Raw genomic sequence first — 17,532 nt, 5'->3', positions numbered from 1 at the left:
CCAGGAAATCTTAATAAAGCAATTCTCGCTTGGGAAGGTGTGTCGCCTGAACCTTTCAGAGGGAGACTCTCTCAGCCAGGCCTTTGTCTCCAATCAAGGCGAATTCCCATACTCATGAAACTTTGCATAAGGAACGTTGTTGTTTTTTTATAACCTATTTCCTACCCCCTCGCCCACTCCCCGTCAGCTCGCCTTATTGCTGTGGGGCATCCGCTGTTGCTATAGCTGAGGAACACGGTGCTATTTCCACAATAGCAATAGCAAACACTCTGGATTAGAAGGAACAAACTTTCCTCAGCAGTTTGATGGTGGCACAACAAATACGGCACAAAACTGAAACTATTATTCTCTTTCGGTCCCACTCCAAAGTGTTTCCCCCACAGGCAGCCATTTCTTCTCAAACCAGAGGCAGGAGCAGAGACAAGAGTGGGTGGGGAGGTAAACACATTTCAGCCGTGCAAACAGCAGTTTCCTACACATACACACCCCAATACAACTCTCCCTGCCCCCTCTATCCACATAAGAACGGAACAGGGCCAAGCCTACAGTAGGCAGACGGAGGCAGCTCCCTCAGGCAGCTGCAGATATTAGAAGGCCAGAGCACCAGCTCTGGCATGTGCCACACCCTGTGTCTGCCCCACCCGCAAGACAGCCCTCAGGCCAAGACGCTGGGTTATCCCCAAGACTGGCGAGTAAGGGACTTCCCCTGCAGGCGAAGACAAGGCTCTGGCAGATTGAGCGGACGAGTGTGGGAAAATGATTGCTTGTACATGAGAGCATGAGCAAAGTTCTTATTGTTGCAGGGTGATTTCATAGCTAGAAGCATCCTTGGAGCATGAACAGCGCGTGAACAGCTCGTGCTGTCCTATATGATTGGCTAACGTAGCATGGCCTGATGCTCGCACGGTCTAGTGCGAAGGTCCTTATCTGCTGGCTAGAACAAATTGCTTGGCTTGTATTTTGTATCTTTCTGATTTCACACAATAAAAGCTGTGCTGCATTAGCCCTAGGAGCAGCCATATTTCGGAACCCATCATGGTGCGAGACTGATTTTTCTTTGGATGCCGAGCTGCAACTCGACAATTGGTGCCCCGTGTGACTGCCTTCGGACTTCACGTTGTTTTTCATTATTCAGCACTCACCAACACGTCGTTCATCCACGTAGTGGATCCCTGGTGAGTGCTCCCGTGTGATTTCTTTCGGACTTCATGCTGTTTTACAACGTTCAGCCTCACCTCGCCTGGCAAGGGCTGCAGACGCGTCGTTCATCCACGTAGTGGATCCCTGGTGAGAGCTCCCGTGTGAATGTGATTCTGGACTACGTTACGGACTTATCAGCACTTATCTCCGCCCGGACAGGGCAAAAGGCGCCTCCCTCATCCTCCTAAGGATCCCTCCGGTAAGTGCTCCCTGCTCTTTTTGCAACTCTTGCAATCATGGGAAAGTCTCTCTCTGCACCACAGAAAAAAATTTTTAAAGACCTTAAATTCCTTTTGGCCAGTAACAACCTTGCTGTTCGGAAAGCTGACCTTAAGTCCCTTATAAAAGCCCTGGACACTCACTGTCCCTGGTTCCCCCAGGACGGAAATTGGGAGTTAGACGATTGGAAAAAAATTGGACACTTCTTTCAAAATCATCCTCAGATTGATGTCAAGGTTTTGCATGCCTGGTGTAACGTCTACAAAGCTATGTCGTGCTTAACTCCTTCAAACATTCTTCTGGCTGCTGCAACAGCTTCTTCGCCCGCCCTCCCGGCTCCCGCTTTGCCTGCCTCAAACCTACCTCCTAAACCGCCGGACATTTTCCCTTCGGCTCCTCCTGTCACTCCCCTGCATTCTTCAAATTCTGCAGCACCCCCCGCTCTTCCACCTCCTCCGCCCAAGGCATCTGGCACCGCTTCTACTACTCCTCTCCAAGAATCTCTCCACGCCGCTGCCCCATTGTTGGGTTTTGATTGTACAACTCCTAATCTCTTCCCTGTGATTGCTCCTGCCGCGCCAGGGGGAGGCCCAGCCCGGCACGAACAGTTTGATTTGAGATTCATAAAGGAACTGTATTCCTCTGTCAAGGACAATGGCTTGCAATCTCCTTACACCCTGGGCTTGTTTGGCACTATTTTTCAACAAAATTTGATACCAGAGGATGTTAAGCTGTTGGCCCGCACTGTAATGCAGCCTCATCAAATGATTTTGTTTATACAAGCTTGGCACTGGGCCTGCCAACGTCGTGCTGATGGAATTCGGAATAATCTTAATAATGTTGCATTGGCTAATCATCAGGCTGCTTTGGCTGCTGCCGCTGCTGGTGCCGCACCACCGCCACCCCCCGTCATGTTAACCCAAGCTGATGTCCTCGATGGGTTAACGGGAGGAGGCAATTTTCTTACTGTTGCCCAACAGCTAACTCTCGATCCTCAATATTGGGAGGCCACTACGGCTGCTGCTCAGGAGGCCTTGGCTTCTGTCCCTGATGACAAAACTGAGCGCGGTGGCCGATGGGGGAGCGTTAGACAAGGTCCTACAAAGCCCTATGGACAATTTGTTGATCGCTTGTATAATACCTTCAAGCGGCTAGTTCAGGACCTGGCAGCACAAGAACTGACTGTACGCCAGCTTGCATTCGCTAATGGAAATGAGGACTGTAAGCAAGCACTGAGCCTTCTAATGACAACATCAAATATAGCCATTGCTGATATGCTTAAAGCCTGCCAGTCAGTGGGCACTGCTAGCCACGGCCTGCTAGCCACGGCCCTGTCCTCCGCCGTGTCCCAAAATCCTGCAAAGGCTACAACCTGTTGGATTGACAGTGGCTAAGGAAAGAATCCAGCGGACTTTACCCATTACGTACCTGGGACACAAGCTGACACCATCTGCAGCCATTCCAGTTACGCCTCAACTACAGTTTCCTGGTTATCTTAGATTGGTGGATTTACAACAAATTCTTGGACAGCTGAATCGGATAAAGAGTTATTTGGACCTGCCCACCTCTACTTTGTCTCCACTATTTTCTGCCCTTAAAGGACATAAGGATCCAGCAGACAAGATCACAATCACCTCTGCAATGGAAGAGGCTCTTCCACAGCTGTTCCAGTGTTTCCTGGCACGTTGAAAGGCCATCTTCATCCCTATTGCATTGGCCCCCCTTTTTCCCTGGGAAGCCACTTCAACCACCAAACATCATTACAGTTTTGCTGCCTCCTAATAGCAACCATCCCATCTGTGTCATCACGCTTCATTGGGCTTGGACTTTTGACTCAGCAGTGCACGGAGCAGTACATGAGGCCTATTTACAGCAAATGGGCTCCTGTATCTGCAGAAATGGCTGTGTGGCTTCTCCTGGATTGTGGTTTTTACATGCCAATAATCGAGCCACGAAATATCACGCAGGTTGCTCGGAAACAGCTATTGGAATAATTCACCATTCTCACCCTTATTGCCCCCCCGAGCAACCAATATGGCATCGTCCTGAGTGGCCCCACAATTCCACTTCACACGGGTGGAGCCTCTCCGTGAACTTTGTGAAACGCCGTTTTCGTCGTGCTGCTCTTTTGCAGAAGGCCAGGAGGCCTGAACTTTATCATCAGATTTGGACTAACAATACTTACGTTAGAGACATTAATCATTTTGCTTCTATGCTTAACCTTTCTGATTGTTGGATGTGTATGCATATCCCTCCTCAATCAAAAAGATCTGGCATTTTATTACATGGTATTCCTATAAATGCTTCATATAAGATTAGCAATAATATGAAGGACAATCGCATAAGTTTACCTCCTGTATTTCTATCGCTTGTAGAATTAGCTCCTTATTGTTTTCATTTTAATCACAATAGCAAAAAATTTTTAGGTCATTATCCATATTGTAATTGGACATATGAATACATTAATGGATCTTCTTGTTTTCTTAATGTTACAACCATGAGTGGCAGACCAAAGGTTTTAATTAATAATGTCACAACTTACATGACCTATGAACAACAAGCTGCGTGTAGAGACTTTTATGTTTGGTTCGACTGGATGAGAAAGAGCAGCAGAACTACATGTTTGCTTCAATCTGATTTATGGTTATTTTGTGGCACACGTGCCTACAAAGAAATCCCCTCTGCCTTTTCTGGTACCTGCACGTTAGGTATAGTAGTACCCTTGGTGTATAAAATAGATAAGCTCCCAGCGGTCCGTTTGCGTAACAGAAGGGAAGTACAATCACCTATTTCTCAATATACAGGGACAGCCATCTCTAGGTCCCTTCTGCCTTCTTTAGGTGCAGCCATGAATTACCGTGATTTGCATAAATTGGCAAACTGGACAGAAAATTTGTTTAACTCCACCATTTTGGCTTTAAAAATGATTAACAAAGAAATATCAGAAATAAGAAATGTAGTTCTTCAACATCATTATGCTTTAGATGTGATCCTTGCTTCTAAAGGTGGAATTTGTGCCTTAATTCATTCTCATTGCTGCATGTATATAACTGATCAATCGACCAATATCTCTGCTACTATTGATTATATGGAACAAATGATAGCCCATAATCCTTTGAATCCACCTGAAGGTTTTGATCCATGGGAGTGGTTGTCTTCTTGGTTACCTAATGGATTATGGTTAAGAAAAATATTATTGATTGTAATTGCATGTATTGCTGGCTTCATTATGGTGTGTTGTTGCATTCAATGCATACCCTCTTTGATTTCCCAATGCACTGCATGGTGGTACCGACCACGGCCCACCACAGGGGTTACAAGAGGAATTTATGTTGCAAAGTGTAGACGCTTAGGCAATGAAGTGTACGATTTGGACTAATGGTCCCTCTTTTCCTCTAATAATATAAACAAGAAAAGGGGACATGTGGGAAAATGATTGCTTGTACATGAGAGCATGAGCAAAGTTCTTATTGTTGCAGGGTGATTTCATAGCTAGAAGCATCCTTGGAGCATGAACAGCGCGTGAACAGCTCGTGCTGTCCTATATGATTGGCTAACGTAGCATGGCCTGATGCTCGCACGGTCTAGTGCGAAGGTCCTTATCTGCTGGCTAGAACAAATTGCTTGGCTTGTATTTTGTATCTTTCTGATTTCACACAATAAAAGCTGTGCTGCATTAGCCCTAGGAGCAGCCATATTTCGGAACCCATCATGGTGCGAGACTGATTTTTCTTTGGATGCCGAGCTGCAACTCGACAGACGAGACCAAGAGTGGGTCCCACAGTCAAGGTGGTTTCTGCACAAGCTGTAAAGCGGCCTTTCTCAACCTGTGGGCCCCCAGATGTTGAACTACAACTCTCATCACCCCTAGCTAGCAAGGCCAGAGCTCGGGGATGATGGGAGTTGTAGTCCAACAACATCTGGGGACCCACAGGTTGAGAAGCGCTGCGAAGGGAAGCGAGGAGCACATGGGGCTCGTCAGCCCGAGAAGGCAGCCCTTCTAGGGGAAGGAAAACTCTTGATCCTAAACCTCCGCTGCCTTGTGGGACATCTTCAGAAGAAGAAAAGGCTCAGGAGTAAACCCTGAACAAATCCAGAGTGGAGAGACAGGATGGAGCCTTCCTTCCGGCAACTCCTGCAGCCCAGGGCGGAGGAAGGGGGGTGCGGTGGGGGCGGGCCAGCCTGGGTGTCGCCACTGAGGGGGGTGACAAAATGCCAGGCGGCACTCACCGCAGGGTCTTCAGCGTGCCCGAGCCACGCGTCTCTCTGGGGAGTGGCACAGTGACTTGGGCGCCCGGAGGCTCTGCGCTGCCCCAAATGGTCCACCCGCCGCCGCCTCCTCAGCTGTAGGGCGGCTGAGTGGGAGGAGGCAGACAGATTCCTTGGAGGCCCCGCAGAACGTCCTGCCCCGGCTGGCCCCGCCCCCTCAAGCAGCTGGCCCCACCCCTGGGCCAGTCCCCCAATTGGTTTGCTCCGCCGCTGCCTGCCGCGAAGCTGTTGCCCAACATATTGCTCTGCTTTCCTTTGGAGCACATCAGCGAGGCCGAGAAATTGGGAGTCTTGTTGTCTGGGCAGTCCAGGGCCTCCAGACATACTGCTCAGGCGTACGCCTCCAGGCAGCCACTTTGGTGCTGCTAAGACAGCTGTTTGACTTCACCCCCCGGAGGTGCACTCCATTGCTTCTGGAGACAGATGGATCCCAGCAACTCAAAGCCACTTAAGCATAAAAGCAGCAATGTTAACGCACACTTTGCGCAGAGTAAGTCCCATTGAGCTCTATTGGGGGAGGGGAAGACATGTGTAAGAGGGCACTGTAAGTGAATCGCTTTGCAGAAATTCTTCATCTACTTCCTACGCTCTTAGCAAGCTCACCAACAAGACGCTTCCTGTTCAGAACTGTAACGCTGGTTATAAACACGAAAACCACATGCATCGTGACTTGTTTATTACATTGCAATAATATTGCTATTAACTGAGTTTTTTATATTAAAAAAAACCTATAACCTGCACATCTTAGATGATATTAAATAAAAGAGGGTACTTTAAAGAAAGGACCCGATAGCAGGTGGTCCTTTGCAGAAGTAGGAAAGAAAAGCCCTTATGAACAAGCTCCGATCACATCCACCAAATTACTCGAGACAGATTTCTAAGTTGGGCGAGCTGGCGGTTCAAGTTTGCTCTCAGTTCTGTTGCGGAATGTCAGGGATCCGCTTGGCCGGCCAGGGTGGATCTGGCGATCTGCCACTGCAGGAGCAAGTGAAGGCGATAACAAAAAACAGGGAAGTGTTTGGTGCTGCAAGGTCACGTTTGGGGTGCAGCCGGGCCAGAGATCCTCCTCAAAAAAATCTTGTCCGCCAAACGACACGCCAGCATAGTTAAGAGTCACCGTCAGTACATTTGGTTAGGGTAAGGCCACAGGGGCAGGAAAGAGACGGGGTTCTCTCCGGCGTGAATTCGCTGGTGCCTCTTGTGATGGGAGCTGCGGCTGAAGCTTTTCCCGCAGTCGGAGCAGGTGTAGGGCTTCTCTCCCGTGTGGATGCGGTTGTGCTGCGTGAGGGTGGACTTGTCGGTGAAGCTTTTCCCACAGTCGGAGCAGGTGTAGGGCTTCTCGCCCGTGTGGATCCTCTTGTGCCGGATCAGGTTGGAGCTGACGTTGAAGCACTTCCCGCAGTGGTTGCACTCAAAGGGCTTCTCCCCGGTGTGGATGCGCATGTGCTTGACCAGGTCCGAGGTCTGGTTGAAGCTCTGCCAGCACTCTGCGCACGTGTGGGGGATTTCGAAGGGGGAGTCCTGCTTCTTCGAGGCCCTGGCCTTCTTGGCTTTGCCCGGAGGCGAGGCCTTGTCGGCGGGGGAGCCCTCCGGGTGGCTACATTTGCCCGGCTGCTTGCCCGGCGGGCTTTTCAGGTGGCGTTTGTGGTGGGAGCTGCGGCTGAAGCTCTTCCCGCAGTCGATGCACTGGTAGGGCTTCTCGCCGGTGTGCGTCCGGACGTGCTGGACCAAGGTCGACTTGTCGGTGAAGCTCTTCCCGCACTCGGAGCACAGGTAGGGCTTCTCGCCCGTGTGGATCCTCTGGTGGCGGCTCAGGTTGGAGCTCACGCTGAACATCTTCCCGCAGTCCAGGCACCTGAAGGGCTTCTCCCCCGTGTGGATCCTCTGGTGGTTATGCAGGTCCGAGCTCTGCACAAAGGTCTGCCCGCACTCGGTGCAGATGTTGGGGTTCTCTCCAGAGCAGGTCCTCTGCGGGGCAGCGGGGCCTTTGCGCTTCCTCGCCTTCTTATCAGGGGGGCCAGCCCCCTTTCCCTCCAACAGGAGGCAGCTAGGCTCCTGGTCATCCGAAGCCCGACGACCCTTCAGCCGCCTATTCTGACATGAGGTCTGAGGCGTTTTCCCTTTTGATCTTTTGGGAGGCATCTCACTTAGGTTGCACTGGAACAGACCCCCTAGAGTCCCTCTTGTAGTCCCATCACCTGGTCAGATAAACAGAGAGAGAGAGAGCTGTTCACATGTTGCCTATGGCTAGCATCAGGGATGGAGCTTTAGGGAAGCTTTTAACGTTTAACAGACCACTCTATTTTAATACTTTGTTGGAAGCCGCCCAGAGTGGCTGGGGAAACCCAGCCAGATGGGCAAGGTATAAATAATAAAATTATTATTATTATTATTATTATTATTATTATTATTATTATTATACCTCGGGTTACATACGCTTCAGGTTACAGACGCTTCAGGTTACAGACTCCACTAACCCAGAAATAGTACCTCGGGTTAAGAACTTTACCTCAGGATGAGAACAGAAATCGTGCTCTGGCAGCGTGGCGGCAGCTGGAGGCCCCATTAGCAAAAGTGGTGCTTCAGCTTAAGAATGGTTTCAGGTTAAGAACGGACCTCCGGAACAAATTAAGTACTTAACCAGAGTACTTAACCACTGTATTATTATTATTATTATTATTATTATTATTATTAAGAACCTGCTCCCCTCTAGGTGTTCTGGGACCCCATCTCTCATCAGCCAGCAGTTATCAATGGTGTTAGGGACAGAACTACCTAAAATGTATAGAAACTTAGTCATGTATGCTGCTACAGCGGTAAGAATGTTACTCGCCCCAAAATGGAAAGAAGCAGAGGTCCCAGCAAAAGGAAGAATGGATACAGAAACTTATGCAATAGGCAGAAATGGTGAAACTTACCGGAAGAATAAAAAATCAAGATAACAATTTTATTTTATTTTTTGCAAAAGAATGGAAATGGTTTATTGAAATATTTACAGATAAATTGTAAACAGATAAAATCATTGGCAGGATTGTTGTAATAACCTGCCGTTTCATAAGAGTATATATTTAAAGAAGATTAATAAATGAGTGAATTAAGTTAACTTGGACATACAGAAGATATTAAAAACAAATTGAGGGAACCGCAGAAGGGGGAAAGAAGTGAAGTTTTGAAATGTCAAAATGATGGTTAAATTAGTGAAATGCATAAAATTAGTGAAATGTATAAACTTGAAAAGTATAAATAAAGAAATGAAGGGGGGAAAGGAATGATGAGAGCTGAGGTCCCACAACATCAAGCGGGCCACAAGGTTCTCCATCTCTGTCTCACATCTGCACCTTAAAACAGTCTTGTCTTTCCTTGAGCTTCAGCAAAGCCTTTCCCACTTTGACCTTACTGGACATTTATAGGAAGCTTACCCCTTTTATTTAAAAGAGCACACACACAAAATCCAGCCCCTGCACATTCTGCAGTCGCATGTCAGGCAGGAATCCAATGGGCACAATTTTCTGCCACATAGTAGGAAACTATCTTATTCCATTGCTCCATTCTAGCTCCATATTGTCTACTCTGACTGGCAGGCAGCTCTCCAGAGTCTCCCAGTCTTTCCCAGCCCTACCTGGGGACTGAAGCTGGGGCCATCTGCATGCAAGTATATGCTCTGAGCTATGGCCCTAGCCATTGGCATTCATCTGCTTTTTGACATCTGCCCATCACAGGAACTGTAAAAGACAGAGGGGGGTTGTGGAAGGGAGAAATAAAACTGGTGGCAGCTGTACTCCGCGATCAGCCAACTCTTTCCCCTCCTTTGACCCTGACCCCAGGCCATCTGGTCCAAGCCACTGCCACTGCTAGGGCTGCCACTTCTGCGCAGGGTACCCAGGCCGGGAAAAGGCTCCTGCCCCTTTAACAGCCCTGCAGAAGGGATAATTCCACCAGATGCAGCAGCATGGGGGGGAGAGAGAGAGCTGCACCTGACGGAATTCTGCCTTCCGTGCAACTCTTAAAGGCACAGCGACCCTCTCAGGGCCTGATCGAGACGCTGCGCCTGGGGACAGAGCAGAGAGGTGCCCTTTCCCTCTGCATTCAGCACACCGTTGTGAATGAGACGCAGCCCAGACGGTGAGAGAGAAGCCGCGCTTACTCTGACAGCCTCCGCGAAGGGAGAGAGGGACTTGAACCGGTCGAAAGGGACAAGGCGTGGCTTTCGTTTTTCTGCGATGCCTTTCCCTTTCTCCCGTCCTGATGTGGGCGGGCCCCTTTCGCCGGCGCCGTCAGCGGATCGGTGCCTGGAGCTCGCGGAAGGAAACCTCCGGGCGAGAGCCCTGCAGAGGCGGCGATCCTCCAGGCATCGATCCCGCAGGGGGCTGGGGTGGAAGAAAGCAGGCGATCGGGGCGGCGCCTTGCTCCTTGGCCCGGGCATCCAGGAGCTAAGCAGCGCAGGTACGGCGGCGAGATCAAGGCTTCTCCTCCTCCGACGCGCGCACGATCGCTTCCATCCGAGGCGGAGGCGCAGCCGTCGAGGGGCTGCGCTGCTCGGGTTTGGGGGTCGCCGTGTGGCAGAGGAGTGGTGACAGGAAGCAGCATAATCGCCTAACCTGGGAAGCCCCACCTCAAAAGCAAAAGTGGAGAAAGCAAGGAAGGAGAGCGAGACGGCGGGCGCCTGCAATAGCGAGAGCCATCTGGTGGCCGCAGCCGTGGATACCTCGCCCCATTCATTCAGCTGCTGCGGGCGCGCCGCGACGTCTGAAGCGCGCTCCCCGCGTCTCCTCAAGAACCCTGAGAACTGTAGTACAGTACTGGGAATTGTAGGATTTTTTTGTGGGGAGATGGGATTTGAACGTATGGCGTGTGTATGCAGCCGCAGGTGCTTCCAAACAGTGCCTGCACACAGCCCAGTTTCTTACCCCCAAGAAGGTTGTTGTTGTGGTTGTTGTTTAGTCGTTTAGTCGTGTCCGACCCTTCGTGACCCCATGGACCAGAGCACGCCAGGCACTCCTGTCTTCCACTGCCTCCCGCAGTTTGGTCAAACTCATGCTGGTAGCTTCGAGAACACTGTCCAACCATCTCGTCCTCTGTCGTCCCCTTCTCCTTGTGCCCTCCATCTTTCCCAACATCAGGGTCTTTTCCAGGGAGTCTTCTCTTCTCATGAGGTGGCCAAAGTATTGGAGCCTCAGCTTCACGATCTGTCCTTCCAGTGAGCACTCAGGGCTGCTTTCCTTCAGAATGGATAGGTTTGATCTTCTTGCAGTCCATGGGACTCTCCAGAGTCTCCTCCAGCACCAGAATTCAAAAGCATCAATTCTTCAGTGATCAGCCTTCTTTATGGTCCAGCTCTCACTTCCATACATCACTACTAGGAGGAAACTACTGAGGAAATAGATAGCTCAGTTGGTTAGAGCATGGTGCTGATAACAAGGTCACTGGTTCGATCCCCATTTGGGATGGCTGCGTTGCATTGGGTTGGACTAGATCAGGGGTCAGCAAACTTTTTCAGCAGGGGGCTGGTCCACTGTCCCTCAGACCTTGTGGGGGGCCGGACTTTATTTTGAGGGGGGGGGGAATGAATGAATTCCTATGCCCCACCAATAACCCAGCGATGCGTTTTAAATAAAAGCACACATTCTACTCATGTAAAAACACCAGGCAGGCCCTACAAATAACCCAGCAATGCATTTTAAATAAAAGGACACATTCTACTCATGTAAAAACATGCTGATTCCTGGACTGGATTGAGAAGGCGATTGGTCCGGATCCGGCCCCCAGGCCTTAGTTTGCCTACCCATGGACTAGATCAGTGTTTCCCAACCGGTGTTCCGCGGCACACTAGTGTGCCGTGAGACACCGGCTGTTGTGCCGTGGGAGGGAGGCGGGTGAGTCGGGCGGCGAGAGGCGGCGGCGGCGAGGATCCGCGTCGAGCCGGGGGCGGCTCCGCGGTGGTGGTGCCGAGCGGCGGGGCAGCGCGCGCAAAAGGGAGGAGCGCGAGACAGCGGAGGAGGAGGAGGCCGGCATGTCCGGGCAGCAGCAGCAACAGCAGCAGCAGCAACTCCCGGCGACGGCTCCTCCTCCGCCCGCTATCGCCGCCACCACCACAACAGCCGCCGCCGCCTCAGCTGCCGCCGTCCCTCAGTCCCTCGCTCTGCTGCCTCCTCCCACCCCGGCAAGGGGAAGGGAAAAAACGTTCACTTTTGTGCGTCCCTCCCGGCGTGACGCTGCGCGCTGACGTCACGGGGCGGGGCTTTAATGGTGGTGTGCCGCGAGATTTTTTCCCGGTAAACAGGTGTGCCGTTGCCCAAAAACGTTTGGGAAACACTGGACTAGATGATCCTGTCCTTCCAACTCTACAAATCTATGATTTCGTGAAGGAAGCAGCTGCCACGGCTTCTTCTGACACAGGAAGCTCAAATCTTTGAGAAGACATTAAGGAGAGAATGAGAGAGCGAAGCCCTTCCTCAGCGATAGCCAAGGCCCTCTGGTGGCAAAGAAGGAATTATTCTCTCCCCTCCCTTTTTTGCGACCACCCTCCCCCAAAGTAAATTCAACCTTGGGGGGAAAACAACAGAAGCAGAATCTCAGCTGAGCTCTGGATGGAGCCAGGAAATGCTGGGGATTTGTGGCAGAGGCTAGAAGCTACAGCAGCTTAACAGGCCCAAACCAAGAGGCCCAAATGAGGCCTGGTTTACAACACACAACGTCCAGCACGGCCTCTCTCTGTATTTTAAGGCACCTGGGATCTACATGCTTCGTATCACATTTAAACAGGGTCACTGGTTTTCTGTTTGGACAGTATTAGCATGCAGGGGCCTGAATGCTGAGAATACGCTATGCTGGAGGTGCAGCCATATGCGCCAATGAGAATGCAAGGAAAAATGGTTTTTTATTTCATTTGTTTATTTTTAAAAAATCCATGCCGGAGTTTGCACTGAAAGCAGGACTGTAAGGAGCTGCCCTGTTATACAAACTCAGGCTGCATACATGTTGTACATTTAAAGCATGTCACCCATCCCAAAAATATTAATGGGGACTATGGTTTATTAAGGGTCCTGGGAATTATAGCTCTGTGAGGCGTGAACTACCACTCCCAGGTTTTGTGGGGTGGCTGTGTGCTTTAAATACATGGGGTGTGTACACACAACCACTGTCTGGCTCAAAATAAATACCATCCACCACATTTTTGTTTCCTTCAGAGGCACCTAGACTCCATCCTCAGACTCTGGCCCTCTAGTCCTGTTTACTTTCCCAGCCCTCCTAAGATTAGCAGAGGTAACATTAACAGATTAAGTGGATGTTTGTGTGTTCCACAAAAGCCCTGGATTGGCCACTATGAGATACAGGATTCTAGCTGAGATGAACCTTTGGCCTGATCCAGCAATGATTTCCTTAAGTCCTTAAGATATTCTGACTAGACCAAAACTTTAATGATGAATGGGGGAAATTTATAGTTTATCTTAAAAACCACTGTAAACTGTTAAAATCGTTAGTGGAGTTGGAATAACACTTGTAGTGTAGCGATGAACTTTGGACATAATGGAGATATAAAAAAGTTGGATTATTATAAAAGATGCAGAAGAAAAGGATTAACAATAAGAGGGGAAGAGGAATTCTTTGGAATCTCACTTTTATACATATTATGCTGTTATGTGAATGTAAATTCTAATCTGGAAAATCAAATTAGTTTATATAAATAAAATATTCTGATAAAATGGGTGGCCTTAAATCCTTGCGTTGATAGGACATGTTAGCAACTTTGTCACTTCATTAGAAATGTGCTTGATTTGGAAATCATCTCAAAACATGCGAAAAATCCCATACGTCACAGTTCTTAGATAAGCTATAGTTTTGTTGACGCACTTTAGCTCTGTAGGGAAACCTGCGGCCTTCCATACATTGCTGGACTTTAACCCCCCATCACCACTGACCATTGCCCGTGCTGGATAGGGCTGATGGGATTTGAAGTCCCAACATCTGGAGGGCCACAGGTTACCCTACCCCACCCCTGGATCTGCAGCACGTGGCCAAACCTGACAGATTCTGGCTCACCTAACTCAGGCAGCTGGAGTGCCAGACCTCTTTGCTCAAGACTGAAACAGCAACCCTTGGGGAAGCTTGCAAAACTTACTATGACCCACACAGCCCACCAGCCAACTCCGCAGGCCACACTACACAGCTGGTGACATGCGAGACACAAACTGCTCCCATCTGCCTTGGAGGAACAGGAGCTTGTTCCAGCCAAACACTAGCCACCTCTTGTCAAGAGTTGCATGCACAAAGGCCAATCCGTTTGCTATTGCAGGGGACCCAGGATTAAATTTTTTACTGCATGAGCCACACAACAAACAGGAAGGAGCATTTGTACAGATGCAGACGTGTGCACAAACCATTATGTCTTTGAGATGTTGGTCCTTCTGACAACAGACGCATTGAGTGCTGAAGCCTATCTTGTTAAGAATCTTGGCAGGAAAGGGATTGGTATACCTGAAGGAGCGTCTCCACTCCCATCGTTCAGCATAGACACTGAGGTCCAGCTTCGAGGGTCTTCTGGCGGTTCCCTCACTGCGAGAAGTGAGGTGACAGGGAACCAGGCAGAGGGTCTTCTCGGTAGTGGCACCCGCCCTGTGGAACACCCTCCCATCAGATGTCAAGGAAATAAACAACTATCTGACTTTTAGGAGATATCTGAAGGCAGCCCTGTTTAGGGAAGTTTTTAATGTTTGATGTTTTATCATGCTTTTAATATTCTGCTGGGAGCCACCCAGAGTGACTGGGGAAACCCAGCCAGGTGAGTGGGGTATAAATAATAAATTATTATTATTATAATTCAGGCTATGTACACATAACTCTCTTATTTCCATTTAGCTTCTGTTATCATAGATGGCACCCTCATGGACAAAGGCAAACAATTAAGAGATGCTCCTGCAAGAAGCTATTCAGATGTACTTGTACTTTATATTGTTCAGTGTACGTTTCATTTATAAGAGAAGCGTTGCCTCACATGTTGTATGAAAACATAACCCCAAACGCTCCGGCAAAAGTATCCATCTCATCATCACGGTGGAAAGAGATGCCTTGGTAGAGCTGTTGGCTTACAAGTGTGGAGGTGTTGCTATATTGCAGGTGTGTGGAAGCTCTGGCCCTTTAGATGCAGCCGAACGACAAGCGCCGTCAGCCTCAGCAAGCGTGGGGTGATGGGAGTTGTAGTCCAGCAACATCTGGAGGGCCACAGGTTCCCCACACCGGATGTAGCAGATGAGGCCATCAGAACAGCCTGTTTTCTTGCTTCGTCCTGCTGCTATAGCCATCAGGGCTTCCACCATGCCCCAAAGCGGACAGGGAAAGGGAGCAAACAGGAGGACCAAGCAAGAAAAGAGGCGGGGAGACCTCCAATCTCCCGCTGCAGCAAAATTAAATGTAAAGCTTTAAAAAAAACACACAACAACCCAGACCTCCAGGGAGAAGACAAGTGACAATGACATACTCAGGCAAGAAGTGGGATTTCACGTTACTCTTTAAAAGGAGAGTTGATACTTCCTATTTCAACCATGTTTAAAATAAATGGAGAAGTGAACTATTAACAACACGACTGACCGAGGGATTCACACACACAAAAATGATAAAACGGGTACAAAAAGGCAGATTGCACATAGCAAACCTTAGTTTGTTTATTTTTTAATGAAAATTTCATTCACCAGGGAAATGCTTAGATACTATGTCGATTAAGTTATTAGAACTCTCCACTCACTTCCAACAGCGAGGCTTGCTTTAAAATCATTACACCACATCACCTATTTTTTTTTAAAAAAGGGGGGGTTGTGAATTACATATACACATTGCTGTGCTCTAAATAAAATGCTGTAACAGGATGGGTTTAGGGGGTGAAATTTCACACGCACACGCCCTAATTCAGAGCCCCAGATCCTCCACGAAGCATTCTTGTGAGATCCTGTCTGAGCAACATCCCAATTCATTAAGGGGGAGATTTTTGGTGTGTTGAGCTGTGCCTATCATCAAAAAATGGGAAAATTCTTGCATTTAGAAACAGGGCAGAGGGTGCTCTGTCTATTGGTAAATATACTCTTGATGAAAGTGGGCAGGAACACAGGCACAGAATAGCAATGAAACATAATGGGAGCCTGGGCAACCTATTGCGCCCATATTCATCACTAAAAGCTTTGAAAGACCAGGTCTGCACTTTGTGGAGCATAAAACAGGTTTCTTCACCCTCGGCCCTCCAGATGTTTTTGGCCTACAACTCCCATGATCCCTAGCTAGCAGGACCAGCGGTTAGGGATGATGGGAATTGTAGTCTCAAAACATCCGGAGGGCCGAGGTTGAGGAAGCCTGGCACAAAGGATTTGCCTTGCTGGTTCAGACAGAAAAGCTCATCTAATCCAACACTCCTCTGCCATCATGCCCTCCCAGAGGCCCCCATTAAGTTCATTATCATAGAATTGTAGAGTTGGAAGGGACACCAAGGGTCATCTAGTCCAACCTCCCAGCGATGCAGGAATCACAACTATAGCATCCAATAGCTATGGCCATCCTTCTGCTTGTTTGATGCTCCAAGGTCTACAGGACCTCGGTATATGGAAGTTAGTGGCTAACAGCCCTTGACAGAACTATCCTCCATTAATTTATCTAAACCCCTTAAAAAACAGAAAGCCATCTACACTTAATGGCCATGATCAGCCTGAAGGAGCGAATGAATCAGGACTCTTGCACAGTTACTGTAACTTGCAAATGAACTTTTGGGTGAACGCAAGATCAAAACCTTGATAGATGGATTACTGTAGCCCGATTCTGAAATGTGTCGTGTACTAACACAACTCTGCAGGGATTATTTTCGAGAAATACTTTCAATAGGGGAGTTGTGCAACGGCTGCTTATAACCATACAGCCAGGAAAACTAGTGGACAGTATTGTTAAAAAACTGCCAAGAATATAGGACAAGTCTTGCTGAAGCACAACCAGCATGGCTTCTGCAAGGACAAGCCCTGCCACACAGACTTACATGAATTCTTTGATGGGGTCAACAAGCATATGCATATGGGTCATCTAGTTGACATTTTGCACTTTGAAAAAGCTTTTGACAAAGTACAGTGGTACCTCTAGTTACAAACTTAATTCGTTCTGGAGGTCCATTCTTAACCTGAAACTGTTCTTAACTAGAGGCATGCTTTCACTAATGGGGCCTTTTGCTGCTGCTGCGCCTCTGGCACACGATTTCCGTTCTCATCCTGGGGCAAAGTTCTCAACTCGGGGTAACTCTTCACGTTAGCGGAGTTTGTAACCTGAAGCGGTTGTAACCTGAGGCGTTTGTAACTCAAGGTACCACTGTACCTCACCAAAGACTCCTGGCGCTAAGTGAGCTTAGCAGTCATGGGAAAGAGGACGACAACCCCTGGTGAGATCAGTAACAGTTTGGAAAACAGGAAGCGGAGAATTGGAATAAATGCGAGTTCTCCCAGTGAAGGATGTATGTTTCCGAGCACAATTAAAAGTGTTGGTGCTGACCTTTAAAGCCCTAAATGGGACTTGTATACCAGAAGGTATACAAGTTGTTTTCTGCTGCTCCAGAGAAGCGGACACGGAGCAATGGATCCAAACTACAAGAAAGAAGATTCCACCTAAACATTAGGAAGAACTTCCTGACAGTAAGAGCTGCTTGACAGTGGAATTTGCTGCCAAGGAGTGTGGTGGAGTCTCCTGCTTTGGAGGTCTTTAAGCAGAGGCTTGACAATCATATGTCAGGAGTGCTCTGATGGTGTTTCCTGCTTGGCAGGGGGTTGGACTCGATGACCCTTGTGGTCTCTTCCAACTCTATGATTCTATGATTCTAAGGAGCTT

The 17,532-nt window shown here is 48.8% G+C and overlaps 2 protein-coding genes and 1 long non-coding RNA gene across 4 annotated transcripts in view; 1 reads left to right on the top strand and 2 right to left on the bottom strand.

The window, feature by feature from the left end:
* Positions 1–5,673, bottom strand: part of LOC309525169 (kyphoscoliosis peptidase-like) — a 65,304-nt gene extending 59,631 nt beyond the window's left edge. For both annotated transcript variants that reach the window (XM_082210643.1, XM_082210644.1), the window contains exon 1: positions 5,650–5,673. The gene's annotated coding sequence lies outside the window, so the exon portion shown is untranslated. The remainder of the gene's footprint in view (positions 1–5,649) is intronic.
* Positions 2,970–5,126, top strand: LOC309526936. The gene is made up of 2 exons (XR_014217029.1): positions 2,970–3,907; positions 4,260–5,126. It is a non-coding gene; the product is annotated as an uncharacterized lncRNA (long non-coding RNA).
* Positions 5,674–6,347: 674 nt separating the features above from the next.
* Positions 6,348–10,283, bottom strand: LOC309526860 (uncharacterized protein). Its single transcript, XM_082213164.1, has 2 exons — positions 9,833–10,283; positions 6,348–7,886 (listed from the first exon to the last, which is right to left on the bottom strand). Exon 2 carries the CDS (start codon positions 7,828–7,830, stop codon positions 6,808–6,810), a length of 1,023 nt encoding a protein of 340 aa, XP_082069290.1. The 5' UTR covers positions 7,831–7,886; positions 9,833–10,283; the 3' UTR covers positions 6,348–6,807.
* Positions 10,284–17,532: the final 7,249 nt, after the last annotated feature.

This window comes from Podarcis vaucheri (genome assembly GCF_965113315.1).
Source record: "Podarcis vaucheri genome assembly, chromosome: 2".
NCBI classification, from domain to species: domain Eukaryota; kingdom Metazoa; phylum Chordata; class Lepidosauria; order Squamata; family Lacertidae; genus Podarcis; species Podarcis vaucheri.
Note: the sequence above shows the minus strand (reverse complement) of the source record. Positions and strands in the feature narration are given on the sequence as shown.